General features: G+C 39.1%; 2 protein-coding genes across 2 annotated transcripts in view; both read right to left on the bottom strand.

Moving 5' to 3' along the window:
* Positions 1 to 8,621: 8,621 nt before the first annotated feature.
* On the bottom strand, positions 8,622 to 9,533 carry LOC107045632. The gene has a single exon (XM_015267954.1). The coding sequence runs from the start codon at positions 9,531 to 9,533 to the stop codon at positions 8,622 to 8,624; it is 912 nt and encodes a 303-aa protein (XP_015123440.1).
* A 621-nt stretch (positions 9,534 to 10,154) lies between these two features.
* LOC107045634 overlaps positions 10,155 to 10,980 on the bottom strand; it is a 10,197-nt gene continuing 9,371 nt past the window's right edge. The window contains exon 6 of the mRNA XM_015267955.1: positions 10,155 to 10,975. Coding sequence (XP_015123441.1) covers positions 10,155 to 10,975 — 821 coding nt within the window. The remainder of the gene's footprint in view (positions 10,976 to 10,980) is intronic.

Raw genomic sequence — 10,980 nt, forward strand, 5'->3', positions numbered from 1 at the left:
AGAATTAAATCCCCCATCAATCGATCCCCGTTGCATCCCTTAATCTCTGTAATAAAAAAATACAAACTACGAGAAAGTCATGGGCCATTGAGAAAAATAATTTTCTTCTCGGCGCACAGTGACTTTTCACCATTCGCCCGCGAATTAAAAATTCACTTCTCCCCTCCTAATTGAGACTAAGGAATGAAAAAAGAGTAGTTCGATGAAGAATTAAATTCCCCATCAATCGATCTCCGTTGCATCCCTTAATCTCTGTAACAAAAAATGCAAACTACGACAACTACTCTTTTTTCATCCTTTAATCTCAATTAGGAGGAGAGAAGTGAATTTTTAATTCGCGGGCGAATGGTGAAAAGTCACTGTGCGCCGAGAAGAAAATTATTTTTCTCACTGGCCCATGACTTTCTCGTAGTTTGTATTTTTTTATTACAGAGATTAAGGGATGCAACGGGGATCGATTGATGGGGGATTTAATTCTCCATCATACCGTCTGGGTTTCATTCTTTAATATTAATTAGCCAGCAAATGAATCACCTGAAAAACATTAAGAACATGTTGAGGACGAGGATAGCATAAATCCCCCTCCGAAACTATCCCTGTGACAGCGGGACTGCTACTGCCGAGTTACCCGCACAGGCAGTTCGCCCAGCCGTCAGATTCGACCGTAGCGCCATCCCTCCGTTGGGGTCGAACTATTTTTGGCTTGGGGTCACTTGAACCCCGAGATCTGAGCCTCTACTTTAGTCAATCCTCTTTGGGTGATGAATTGCGTTCTGTTTATACTACTCATATTTTTCCGGGAATCCCATCAGCCCAGAAGACATTGGATATCAGTAACGGCGTCAAATCGCTTCGATCATTCAGGACGGTACAAAATCAACGTGAATTAAATCGTCAATGGAGTGATTCTCAATTTCATTTACCATCATGTCGGCCCTAGTACTTTTTACTGATAATGTTTGGTTTGTCTGTCCGATGAAGAACGTTTCATTTAATGGGAAAAAATGTTCAGTAAAATACAGTGACAACAAAAAGTATGCTGCACGTGTGATGGCTGTTTGTCGTAAGTATAATTATTATTATTGGAATGGAATCTTGTCAGTCAAGATCCTGATTTCATTCAAATTTTGCTACTAATGATGATTTTAACTTACTATAGAAGATAAGTCAATCTTGGATGAAATTAAATTGCATTTGGAGGATGGAACTAGATGCATCAAGGGCAGTTGGAAAGTAGACGGAGTTCGTGAGATCGGTTATGACAGAGCAACCAAAGAAATAATGTGTAATGTGGGGAATTTCCTATATGTCGACAAGCATCTTTTGCTTCACACACACAAAGACACAGATATCCAGACCTTCATAATGAATGCAGATATTGCCATTCCTTCCTTCATTTCGGAGATGCCGCAGTTCAAACGATTGAGAAAAGGTAATATTTACTCTCTAATAATATCAAGGACAGTTGAGAAAAAATCAGCCATCTCCCAATATCATTATCTTAAATCCAACTATTGGTAAACATGATTGAAAGAGAAGAAATCATGAATCTATTAACGCAATTCACATGCACGGAAAGTTTTATAGGAAAACGTAGTTAATTTGATATGAAAATCATTGGATTCCTACTGAATTTTTGTTGAGAGTACTATCATTCCACAATGGGTTTTATTGAGTGTCTATTATTTACGATTTCATAGAAGATAATAGTGGAATTGCATCCTTATATGGGGTATTCCATGTGAACTCAACCAGATCAAAACCCTCACCATCGCCAATCATATTGCCGATTTTTGCTGTGGTTGTATATGGAAAAATATAACTTCTCAAATTTTTTCAGATTTTTTGAGGCATCATGTGGACAGCCATGTTTTTTTGCAAGTTTTATCTTCAAATGCCTGTAACTTCCGTAAAAATCGACCGATTTGATTTTTTTTTTTTTACAAAATGTGCGTCTTCGAACACACTTTCTGTATAAAAATATGCCAATTTTTTTCAATTCGTTTTTCCATCGATTTCCTCAGAAAAACCACAAAAATCTTCAAAAAACGAGTCGTTTTCAAAGTTGGACTCTTTTTATATTTTTCAAAAAAATTTTGTGAATATATGGGACCAAAACAAAATTTTTCACCAAAGGCCAAAGTGGACTTCCCAATTCGTGGCCGTCATTTCAAATTTGAATATATGAATCCGGGATGAAAAATTTCAAAAATTTCAAAATTCTTTTCGCATTTGAACGCAGAAGCATTATTTGAATTTACCGCCTGAAGAATCACTGCATTATATTTGAATCTGGAACAATTCGATGATTTTTTGAAAATTCGATAACAATAAATCTTTTCGAGTGATGTGTTCTAATAGGGACCCCACTTTGGTTTTTGGTGAAAAATTCCATTTTGGTCCAATATATTCACTGAAATTTTTTGAAAAATATAAAAAGGGTCCAACTTTGAAAACGACTCGTTTTTTGAAGTTTTTTGAGGTTTTTCTGAGGAAATTGATGGAAGAATGAATTGAAAATAATTGGCATATTTTTATGTGGAAAGTGTATTCGAAGGCGCACATTTTGTAAAAAAAAAAAATTCATATCGGTTGTTTTTTACGGAAGTTACAGGCATTTGAAGATAAAACTTGCAAAAAAACATGGCTGCCCACAGGATGCCTCAAAAAATCGGAAAAAATTTGAGAAGTCATATTTTTCCATATACAACCACTGGAAAAATCGGCAATATGATTGACGATGGTGAGGGTTTTGACCTGGGTGAGTTCGCATGGAATACCCCATATACAACTATTTTCATCATGACATTATTCGTCAGTATTCTTCAACATGAAATTTCTGAAGTTTCCCACTCCATTTTTTAATTGTCTGCAATGGAGAAATTGCACGTAGAAAATTCGAAATGGGGAATTCCTATGGAAAAAGTCACAGCAAATAGGTGACCGATAAAATCGAATACATTGTAAATTTTGATTGAGAAAAGACAGGAATGAATAAGCTGAGGAATGATTCAGTACGATCATCTTCAACGTACAAAAAAATTATCTCACAATTCAAAAATAGTCTTTCGCGAATTAATGATGTTTTTATATAAAGTTTTTCGTGCTCCAAGCAACTGATTATCTTCAGATGCAGATATTTTTCTCATCCCTCCATGATTTTCTACACATTAATAAAAAAAAATACAAGTTAATGGAATTAACACAACAGATGCTGACAATCCCATCGAGAACGCTAACAAGTCTCCACAAGTGTCTCTCGCAAGGATCAGTTTAGGATCTTCACTTCGGGACGTGAAAATGCAACATGAATCAATATCAGTGATAATGGATGTGAGTAGATACATCGAAGGTGATTCAGCCACAGATAACTCTGATAATGTCCCCAAACAACAACTGGAAGACTCAGCAGGAGTGGATCTCGAGGAATCATCCTTCAATGAAACGGACAGTTCGAACCAATTACCCACTCATCCAACGGCATTGGACAATATTATCGATGGAACCCTTTCGGAGAATTCGATACAGCATGAACTGACTAACTCATCTGAGTTTCAGTCAATGAGTGGACCCAGATTCAGTAGCACTTTAAAAGAAGTAATAATCTCTCCAGAAGCAAGTGCGCGAGATGAAGAGCAGAATGACGAGCCAATTTCGCACTCACAATGTGATGCACAATTAACCGTCATCGATTCAAGCAGTATCATGCATCAGACAACTCCAACTATCCCAAAGAGTGGAAAAGATTCCAAGTCCTTTTATATGGCTCCGATAAGCAAACCCAAATATGCTGTGATTGCTCAAAGCAATCCTACACTTCCAGTTCTAGTTCCTCCAAATGTAAATGAACAGGAAAAAAATTCTGGACCAATAATACAAGACCAATTCGTGAGCAACATGGATCATTTTGGAGGTAATGATGTCAGAACGTTAAAACCAGAGTGCCAAGACTCGAAAAACGAGGAATTCAAATTCTGCAGCTCTCATCTCCAAGATCCAGGGGCTCCCAATCTTTCAAGTCTAGGTGACGATGGATTTCCAGTGAAGAACAACTATTCAGATCATCCAGTGGCCACTAATTCCTCTGAACAGATAATTGGAGCAGGGTATAACGATTTGCAAGTGGGAGAAAAAAGATTTTCATCGAGTGAGGAGGAACAACCTGATGGAAACTCACTTAATCTCAAAGCTCCGGGTTCGCCAGAACAGAACCTGAATGACAAGGATAATTTAGGTACTTATATCACTATGAGAATATGCCAAAAAATTTTAACAAAGACTTTATAAACTAGGAGATTATATCAGATTTTGATTGCATCACACATGAAAATTTCAAGGGAAATTCTTAAGTGCTTCCTCTGTGAGAGCCTATGGAATTTCTATTAGTACTCTATAAGAATTCTGTAGTAATTTCATGGAACTCCTGTTGAAAAATTTAATTACGTTTTTGCGCTGATTCTACTGGATATTCAATGGAAGAAGTTAATAGATTTCGATTTTTGTTGAAATTTATTTCTTGAGATTCTTCCTATTGAAATTCTTAGATACAAATTTTTAGATTTTTTCCATGCTGTATTCTATTGTTTTGAAACTTGGAAAATTCATACCGAAAAATTTTAATAGGAAGAATCACAAGAGAAAAATTCCAACAGAAATCGAAATCTATTAACTTTTCTTATTAGTATGTACAATAAAATCAGTAGACAAAATGAATAGAATTTTTTCAACAGAAATTCAATAGAATTTCAATAGAATTTTTATGGAGTTGAATTAAATTTTCTCATACGTGATAATATATTTCCGTGAATTGCTGTTATTCTAACCAACTTATATTACTGGAATTTTTTCCGTCAGGATAACTCGCTTCTATTTTGGTTCATCTCTTTTCATTTCTGTTCATGTACACGCATGGAAAAATTCAATAGAAAATCTAGCGAGTTTGCTAGGAAATTCTTTCAGAATTCTATTAAAAGTTTATTCAAATTCTATAGGATTTCTATGAGATTTTTATAGGATGCCTATTGAAATTCTATCAAAAATTCTACCTGTTTTTTGCCGATTTCTATTAGATATTCGATAGGCAACATTTAATAGATTTTCAATTTCTATTGACTTTTTATACAGAAATTTTTTCTGTTGAAATTATTGAGCAAAAATTTTCTAATTTTTTGTTTCACTTGGATTCTGTAATACAAAACAAAACCAAATCCTGCGGAAAAAACTAGAAAAATTGTTACTCAATTTTCATAGAAAAAATCTCAATAGAAAAATTCAATACAAATTATAAATCTATGAAATTTTTCCCGATAGAATATCGAATAGAATTAGAAATTGGTAAACGACAGGTAGAATTTTTGATAGAGATGCTATAGAATTTTAATAAAATTTTAATAGAATTCTAATTGAATTTAAATAGAATGTCCTAGCGAAATCGCTAGGATTTTCTATGAAATTTTTTCATGCGTGGACACGTATGAAAAAAAATTATAGAAAATTCTATGGAGTTTTTATAGGATTTCGGTTTCTATTCTATTGACCTATTCTATTTATTTTTTGTCCAGATACTATCGGACATTTGATAGGAAAAATGTAAAAGCTTTAGAATCGTTATTTCGATTTTTCTATTCAGATTTTTTCCGGATCCTGTAATGCAAAACAAAATCGAATTCAGCGGAAACAATTGGAAAATTTTCTGCTTAGTTATTTCAATACAAAATCAGATTTCCTATAGACATACATGTAGTTCCAAAGGGATAGGGATGTTGCATAATACAGAATCCACTTGGTGCCAGAACAAAAGGAATTTTTCCCCAAAATTTAGAGAAAATCTATTTCAGGGATTTCTTTGAGAATGCATCAGAATAAGTTATCAAGGACACAAAATTTTCATGTCAAAATCGAGCACTTTTTCTGAGAAATTTTACTGGATTCTCATGGAAAACATGTAGGAATTCTCATGGAGTTGTATGGAGATCTATTGGAAAATTTATTGGAATGGTGGCAATTGATTATTGTTTCCATGAAAACTCTTGGATGCACTTTTTCTAAGTTCTTCCCTCTATAGTTCCATTTGTTTCTCATATGAAAAATCGAAAAAGAAGAACTTGGAAAATTCGGGCCCGAGAATTCTCATAGACAGAATCTCGATCGAATGAGTTATATGAGCGAATCCGCCAATTCTGCATATAAAAAAAAGCCTTCAAATTTTGAAAGTTTTTTTATTATTTTTTATCGAAAACTATCGTCCAAATGGAGTAAAATGACCGCAACCGGAGGTCTCTATCTCAATTTTTGGCGGAGATGTGGAAGATTGTTTTTTTTCTTCTCCTAAAAACTTGTTTTTTTTTCAATTGCAATTACAAACCACTGTAACTGACAAAAAAAAATTGAATCCATAAATTTTGTCGCAAATTTTCTCAGCTTTTTGAAAAAAAATATAGATTTTTATGTATCTATATATTTAGGCATGGAAAACTCAAAAATAAAGTTTCAAACAGCCATTTGGGATCATTCCCCAAACTTTTTTCAATTTTTTATATTCTCTTCTAAAAGTTCAGGAAATTTTGCAACGAAAACATATTTTTAATTTTGGTGCTTTCACTGATTCGGGGTGAAATGCAGAGAAAAATAAAATTTAGTCCTAAAAAAAATTAGTTTTTCAAAAATATCATGGAATCCAAAAGAGATAGAGAAATTTTGGTTAAGATCTTTTTTGTAGAGCAAAATAAGACCTACAAAAAAGCTCCCATAAGAATTTTTAGTCTTGCATAGATCCAGTGATATTCATCAATGAAACGTCGCCAAATTCAGTTATCAATTAGTTTTCTCACAATATCATAGAATCAAAGCAAAATATCGTTTTCTTGGTAACGACTTTTCTTGTGGTGCAAAACTAGATCTACAAAAAAGGTTATTACAAACAAATCTCTATCTCCTGCATATTCAGAGATATTTCCCAAAAACTAAGTGTCGGCATATCTTCTTTCGCACCGAAAAAAATCGTTCTTCGAAAATATCTTGGAACCCCAAGGAAATTTTTGTTCCAATCTTTTTTGCTGAGCAGTGTAAGAGCTACCAAAAAGTGCGCATGAAAATTTTCCGGTGTAGCGTACATTCAGTGATATTAATCAAAGAAATATCGCCAAATTCACCTACCAATTAGTGTCTTTACAATAGCTCAAGATTGAAGTGAAATATCGATATTTTGCTAAAAACCTTGTTTGGAGGGAAAACTGAATTTAGGGTGGATTGGGAAAGGGGTAGTGGAAATGCCGGTGAAAAACGAACGCACTGAGTCTATAAAAATTATACTGATTTATTCGGTGGAATCGAACCACCTTAGCGTCACTTGTTACACTCTGTTAATTGTCACTTAAATTGATTCAAACTGTTCTGAATTTAATACTAGAGATTTTCTGAACAATATACTGAATAATAAGAGACTGTACTGAGAATTTAAATAGGAGATGTACTGAGAAAACAAAATGTCTCGAACGGGTGATGTACTGACGCTGTTCGGACAACCGAAAGTAACTTTAGAAAAACGATATATTGCTCGCTCAACTCATTTGCTACGACTCTCTACGACTGACTGACTCTGAGATTCGGTGATTGACTAGGCCTGACCGTTGACCCGAGGTTTCCCGAAGATTTTCGTAAGTGGCCGATCTGTGGTCAAACCGTTGATATACTGAATTTTAACTGCGTTTCAAACACCCCGGAGGCATTCAACATCAGGTTGTTGAATTACTGGATCTGGTTTCTGCTGATGCTTTCTAAGGGGAGAAAAACAGGGTGAGAGACGTATCATTTGCCAAATTAAAAAACATATGGAAGATGATACTTAACAGTCCTGCAGTTCCTGGATGTCCCCTTGCTGTTGATCGTCTTCATCATCTGGATGATCTTCTTCTGGAGGTTGTTCTGGTGTAGGTGGGTCTGTAGGAAGCAGACAGAGCTTGGTGATTGGTCTGTCAAACACCGAGTGGGCTGCTGTGATGTTCTGGAGATTAGGCGACCCATCTTGATGTCTGCCGACTTCTGCTTTGCTCGTTCTGACTGTGGCTACTCTGGTGAGCCCATCTGCTCCTGGTCTAGTCGCGATGACTCTGGCGATTGGCCACTGGGCTGGTAGAAGGTTATCGTCGACCATCAGCACCATGTTACCAACCTCGATGTTCTGCTGACGTGTCTTCCACTTGTAGATAGCCTGGTATCGTTGGAGACACTCTTTGGACCACCTGGACCAGAACTGCTGAACTATCCGAGTCACGAGGTTCCATCTCCTCATCTTGAGGGGATTCTCGTCGACGTAGGATGACTCTGGTACTATCTGTAGAGGCTCGCCGATTAAGAAGTGTCCTGGGGTGAGAACCTGGAGATCTTCTGGGTCGTCTGACATCGGACAGATTGGCCTGGAGTTTAGGCAGGCTTCAATCTGAACTAAGACTGTGTTGAGTTCCTCAAATGTTAGCGTTGTCGTTCCCAGGACTCTCTTGAGGTGATGCTTCGTTGATTTTACTGCTGCTTCCCATTTGCCACCAAGGTGGTGAGAAGCTCCACTGAGTCCCATTAGTGGCGAGAGCAGCCTGAACACGTTGATTTTCTTTAGATGCTTGGTGCTAGAGCCTTTCGAGTTGATCTGCTGCTCCGACGAAGGTGGTGGCGTTGTCACTGTACATGACTGCTGGAATACCTCGTCTTCCGGTGAATCTCTTGTAAGCTCCGAGGAAGGCTTCTTTGGTTTGCCTGTTGACGAGCTCTAGGTGAACTGCTGACGTGGTGAAGCACATGAACACTGCGATGTGCACTGATCCCGGTTGAGCATTCGAGGGTCTCCACTTGAGGATGGCGAAAGGACCTGCAAAGTCCACCCCCGTGTGGAGAAATGCTCTTGCTGGTGAGACTCTGGTTGCGGGCAATTGACCCATCTGTTGCTGAGCCTGTCTAGCTCGGTGTCTGGCGCAGATAGCACAGCGTAGGATGTAGGCTCTAACTGTGCCCCTGCCACCGAGTATCCAATAGCGTTGCCGAGTGTAGGCCAAGGTGAGCTGTGTTCCTCCGTGGAGGGTCTTCTGGTGAGCTTCTGCGATTACGAGTGTGGTGAATCTGGACCGACGTGGCAAGATTATTGGGTGGATCTGTTCTGGATGGAGTTCTGAGTTCTTGAGGCGTCCCCCAAGTCTCATGATGCCCTCCTCGTCCAGAGTTGGGGTGAATTTCGCTAACTGGTGATTTCTAGGTAGCTGCTGATTTCTGAGAAGTACCCTGAGTTCTGAAACAAAGTACTGGTGTTGTGTTATTTTTACCCAAAATAATCTCGCATCGTTGAGTTCTCTGGTCGTCAAGATAGATCCCGGGGGCATTGGCTGCCTCCTGAATCTGTCGATGGCCCTGTTGATGGGCGCTGTTACTGCTAACAGCTTTGCCATCGTGCTGTATCTGTTGAGGAGCTCGGCAATCTCGTTGATTCTCTGTACGACTGGGTTAGATTTTGCTGGTTTCGCTTGTTTGGCCACTTCTGGGATGTCCATTGGTGGAGCATCGATAGTTGATCGTGGTCAGTCTTCAGGGTCCTGATTTATCCAATCAGGTCCTGTCCACCAGAGGTGATGATCTGCTAGCTGACTTAGTGTTATGCCCCTGGAGGCGCAGTCGGCTGGATTCTCCTTCCCATTGACGTGTCTCCAAGTGGCATTCGGGAGAGTTTCCTGGATTTTTACCACTCTGTTGTGGACGAAGTCTTTCCATCTCGAGGCCGGAATCCTGATCCACGGGAGAGCTACTGCTGAGTCTGACCAAAGGTGAGTTTCTACCTGGTCTATCTGGAGCATCTGCTGCGTTGATGTTACGAGTTGAGTTAACAGGAGAGTTGCAGTAAGTTCCAGATGTGGAATAGTCATGCGCTTGATCGGTGCTACCTTGGTCTTAGCGCAGACCAAAACTGTGGAGGCTGGCTTGTTGAGATTCTGAGTGCGAATGTAGACCACAGCACTCATAGCTACTGTTAAGGCATCTGCGAATCCGTGTAATTGGATGTCGTTTGTCTGAGGTGAGAGTTTGAGCCATCTGGGTACTGCAACTTTATCTAGTTCGGTGAGTTCCTGGCGAAATGACTCCCAGCGGTGAATGTACTCTTGGGGGAGGGGGTCATCCTAACTGCATTTGAGTTTCCAGAGATCCTGAAGGAGAATTTTCCCCTGGACGACGACTGGAGCAATAAATCCCAAAGGATCGAAGATCTGGGCTATCTCTGAAGAGACAATTCTCTTGGTGATCGTCTCTGTTTTCAAGTCTCTGGATTTGTACTGGAATGTGTCGGACGACTGATGCCAACACAGACCTAGTACCTTGGTGACGGACTCTTCAAACTGAATGACTTCTTCCTCTGTTGATAGGCCGAGCTCATGCAAGAGCTGAGGGCAATTACTGCTCCATTTCTGGAGAGGGAAGCCTCCTGCCTGGCAAAGTCCTTGTAACTGCCATACTATCTTCTTGAGTTCTGCTGGTGAGTCTGCTCCGCCGTAGATGTCGTCTACGTAACGACCTCTGGTGATTGTCTCGACGGCTGCTGGAAATCGTGGACCCTCGTCCTCTGCTAACTGCTGGAGAACTCTCAGAGACAGCCATGGGGAGCAATTGAGCCCGTAGGTGACGGTGGTGAGCTGGTAGGAGATTTGGTGTTTGTTGTCGTCAACCCACAAAATTCTCTGCAGGTCCCAATCGTCCTGATGAACTCCTATTTGCCTGAACATCTTGACTATGTCAGTGCCAAACACAAGCCTGTGCTTTCTCATCCATGTTAGAACGTCCATGGCGTTGGTCTGAAGTTTTCCACCTGCATGTAGAATGTCGTTGAGTGACGTTCCTGATGAAGTGGGGCTGGAGCCGTTGAAGACGACTCTCAACCTTGTGATGATTGCATCTGCTCTCAGAACCCCGTGGTGTGGAAGATAATAAACTGGAACGGGTTCTGCTGTC

This window comes from Diachasma alloeum, unplaced genomic scaffold (assembly GCF_001412515.2).
Source record: "Diachasma alloeum isolate Michigan unplaced genomic scaffold, Dall2.0 Dall_scaffold_01032, whole genome shotgun sequence".
NCBI classification, from domain to species: domain Eukaryota; kingdom Metazoa; phylum Arthropoda; class Insecta; order Hymenoptera; family Braconidae; genus Diachasma; species Diachasma alloeum.

Bases quoted from the DNA above. Each gene is read 5' to 3' on its own strand.
- LOC107045632 (XM_015267954.1), bottom strand. From the start codon at position 9,533: ATGGACATCCCAGAAGTGGCCAAACAAGCGAAACCAGCAAAATCTAAC.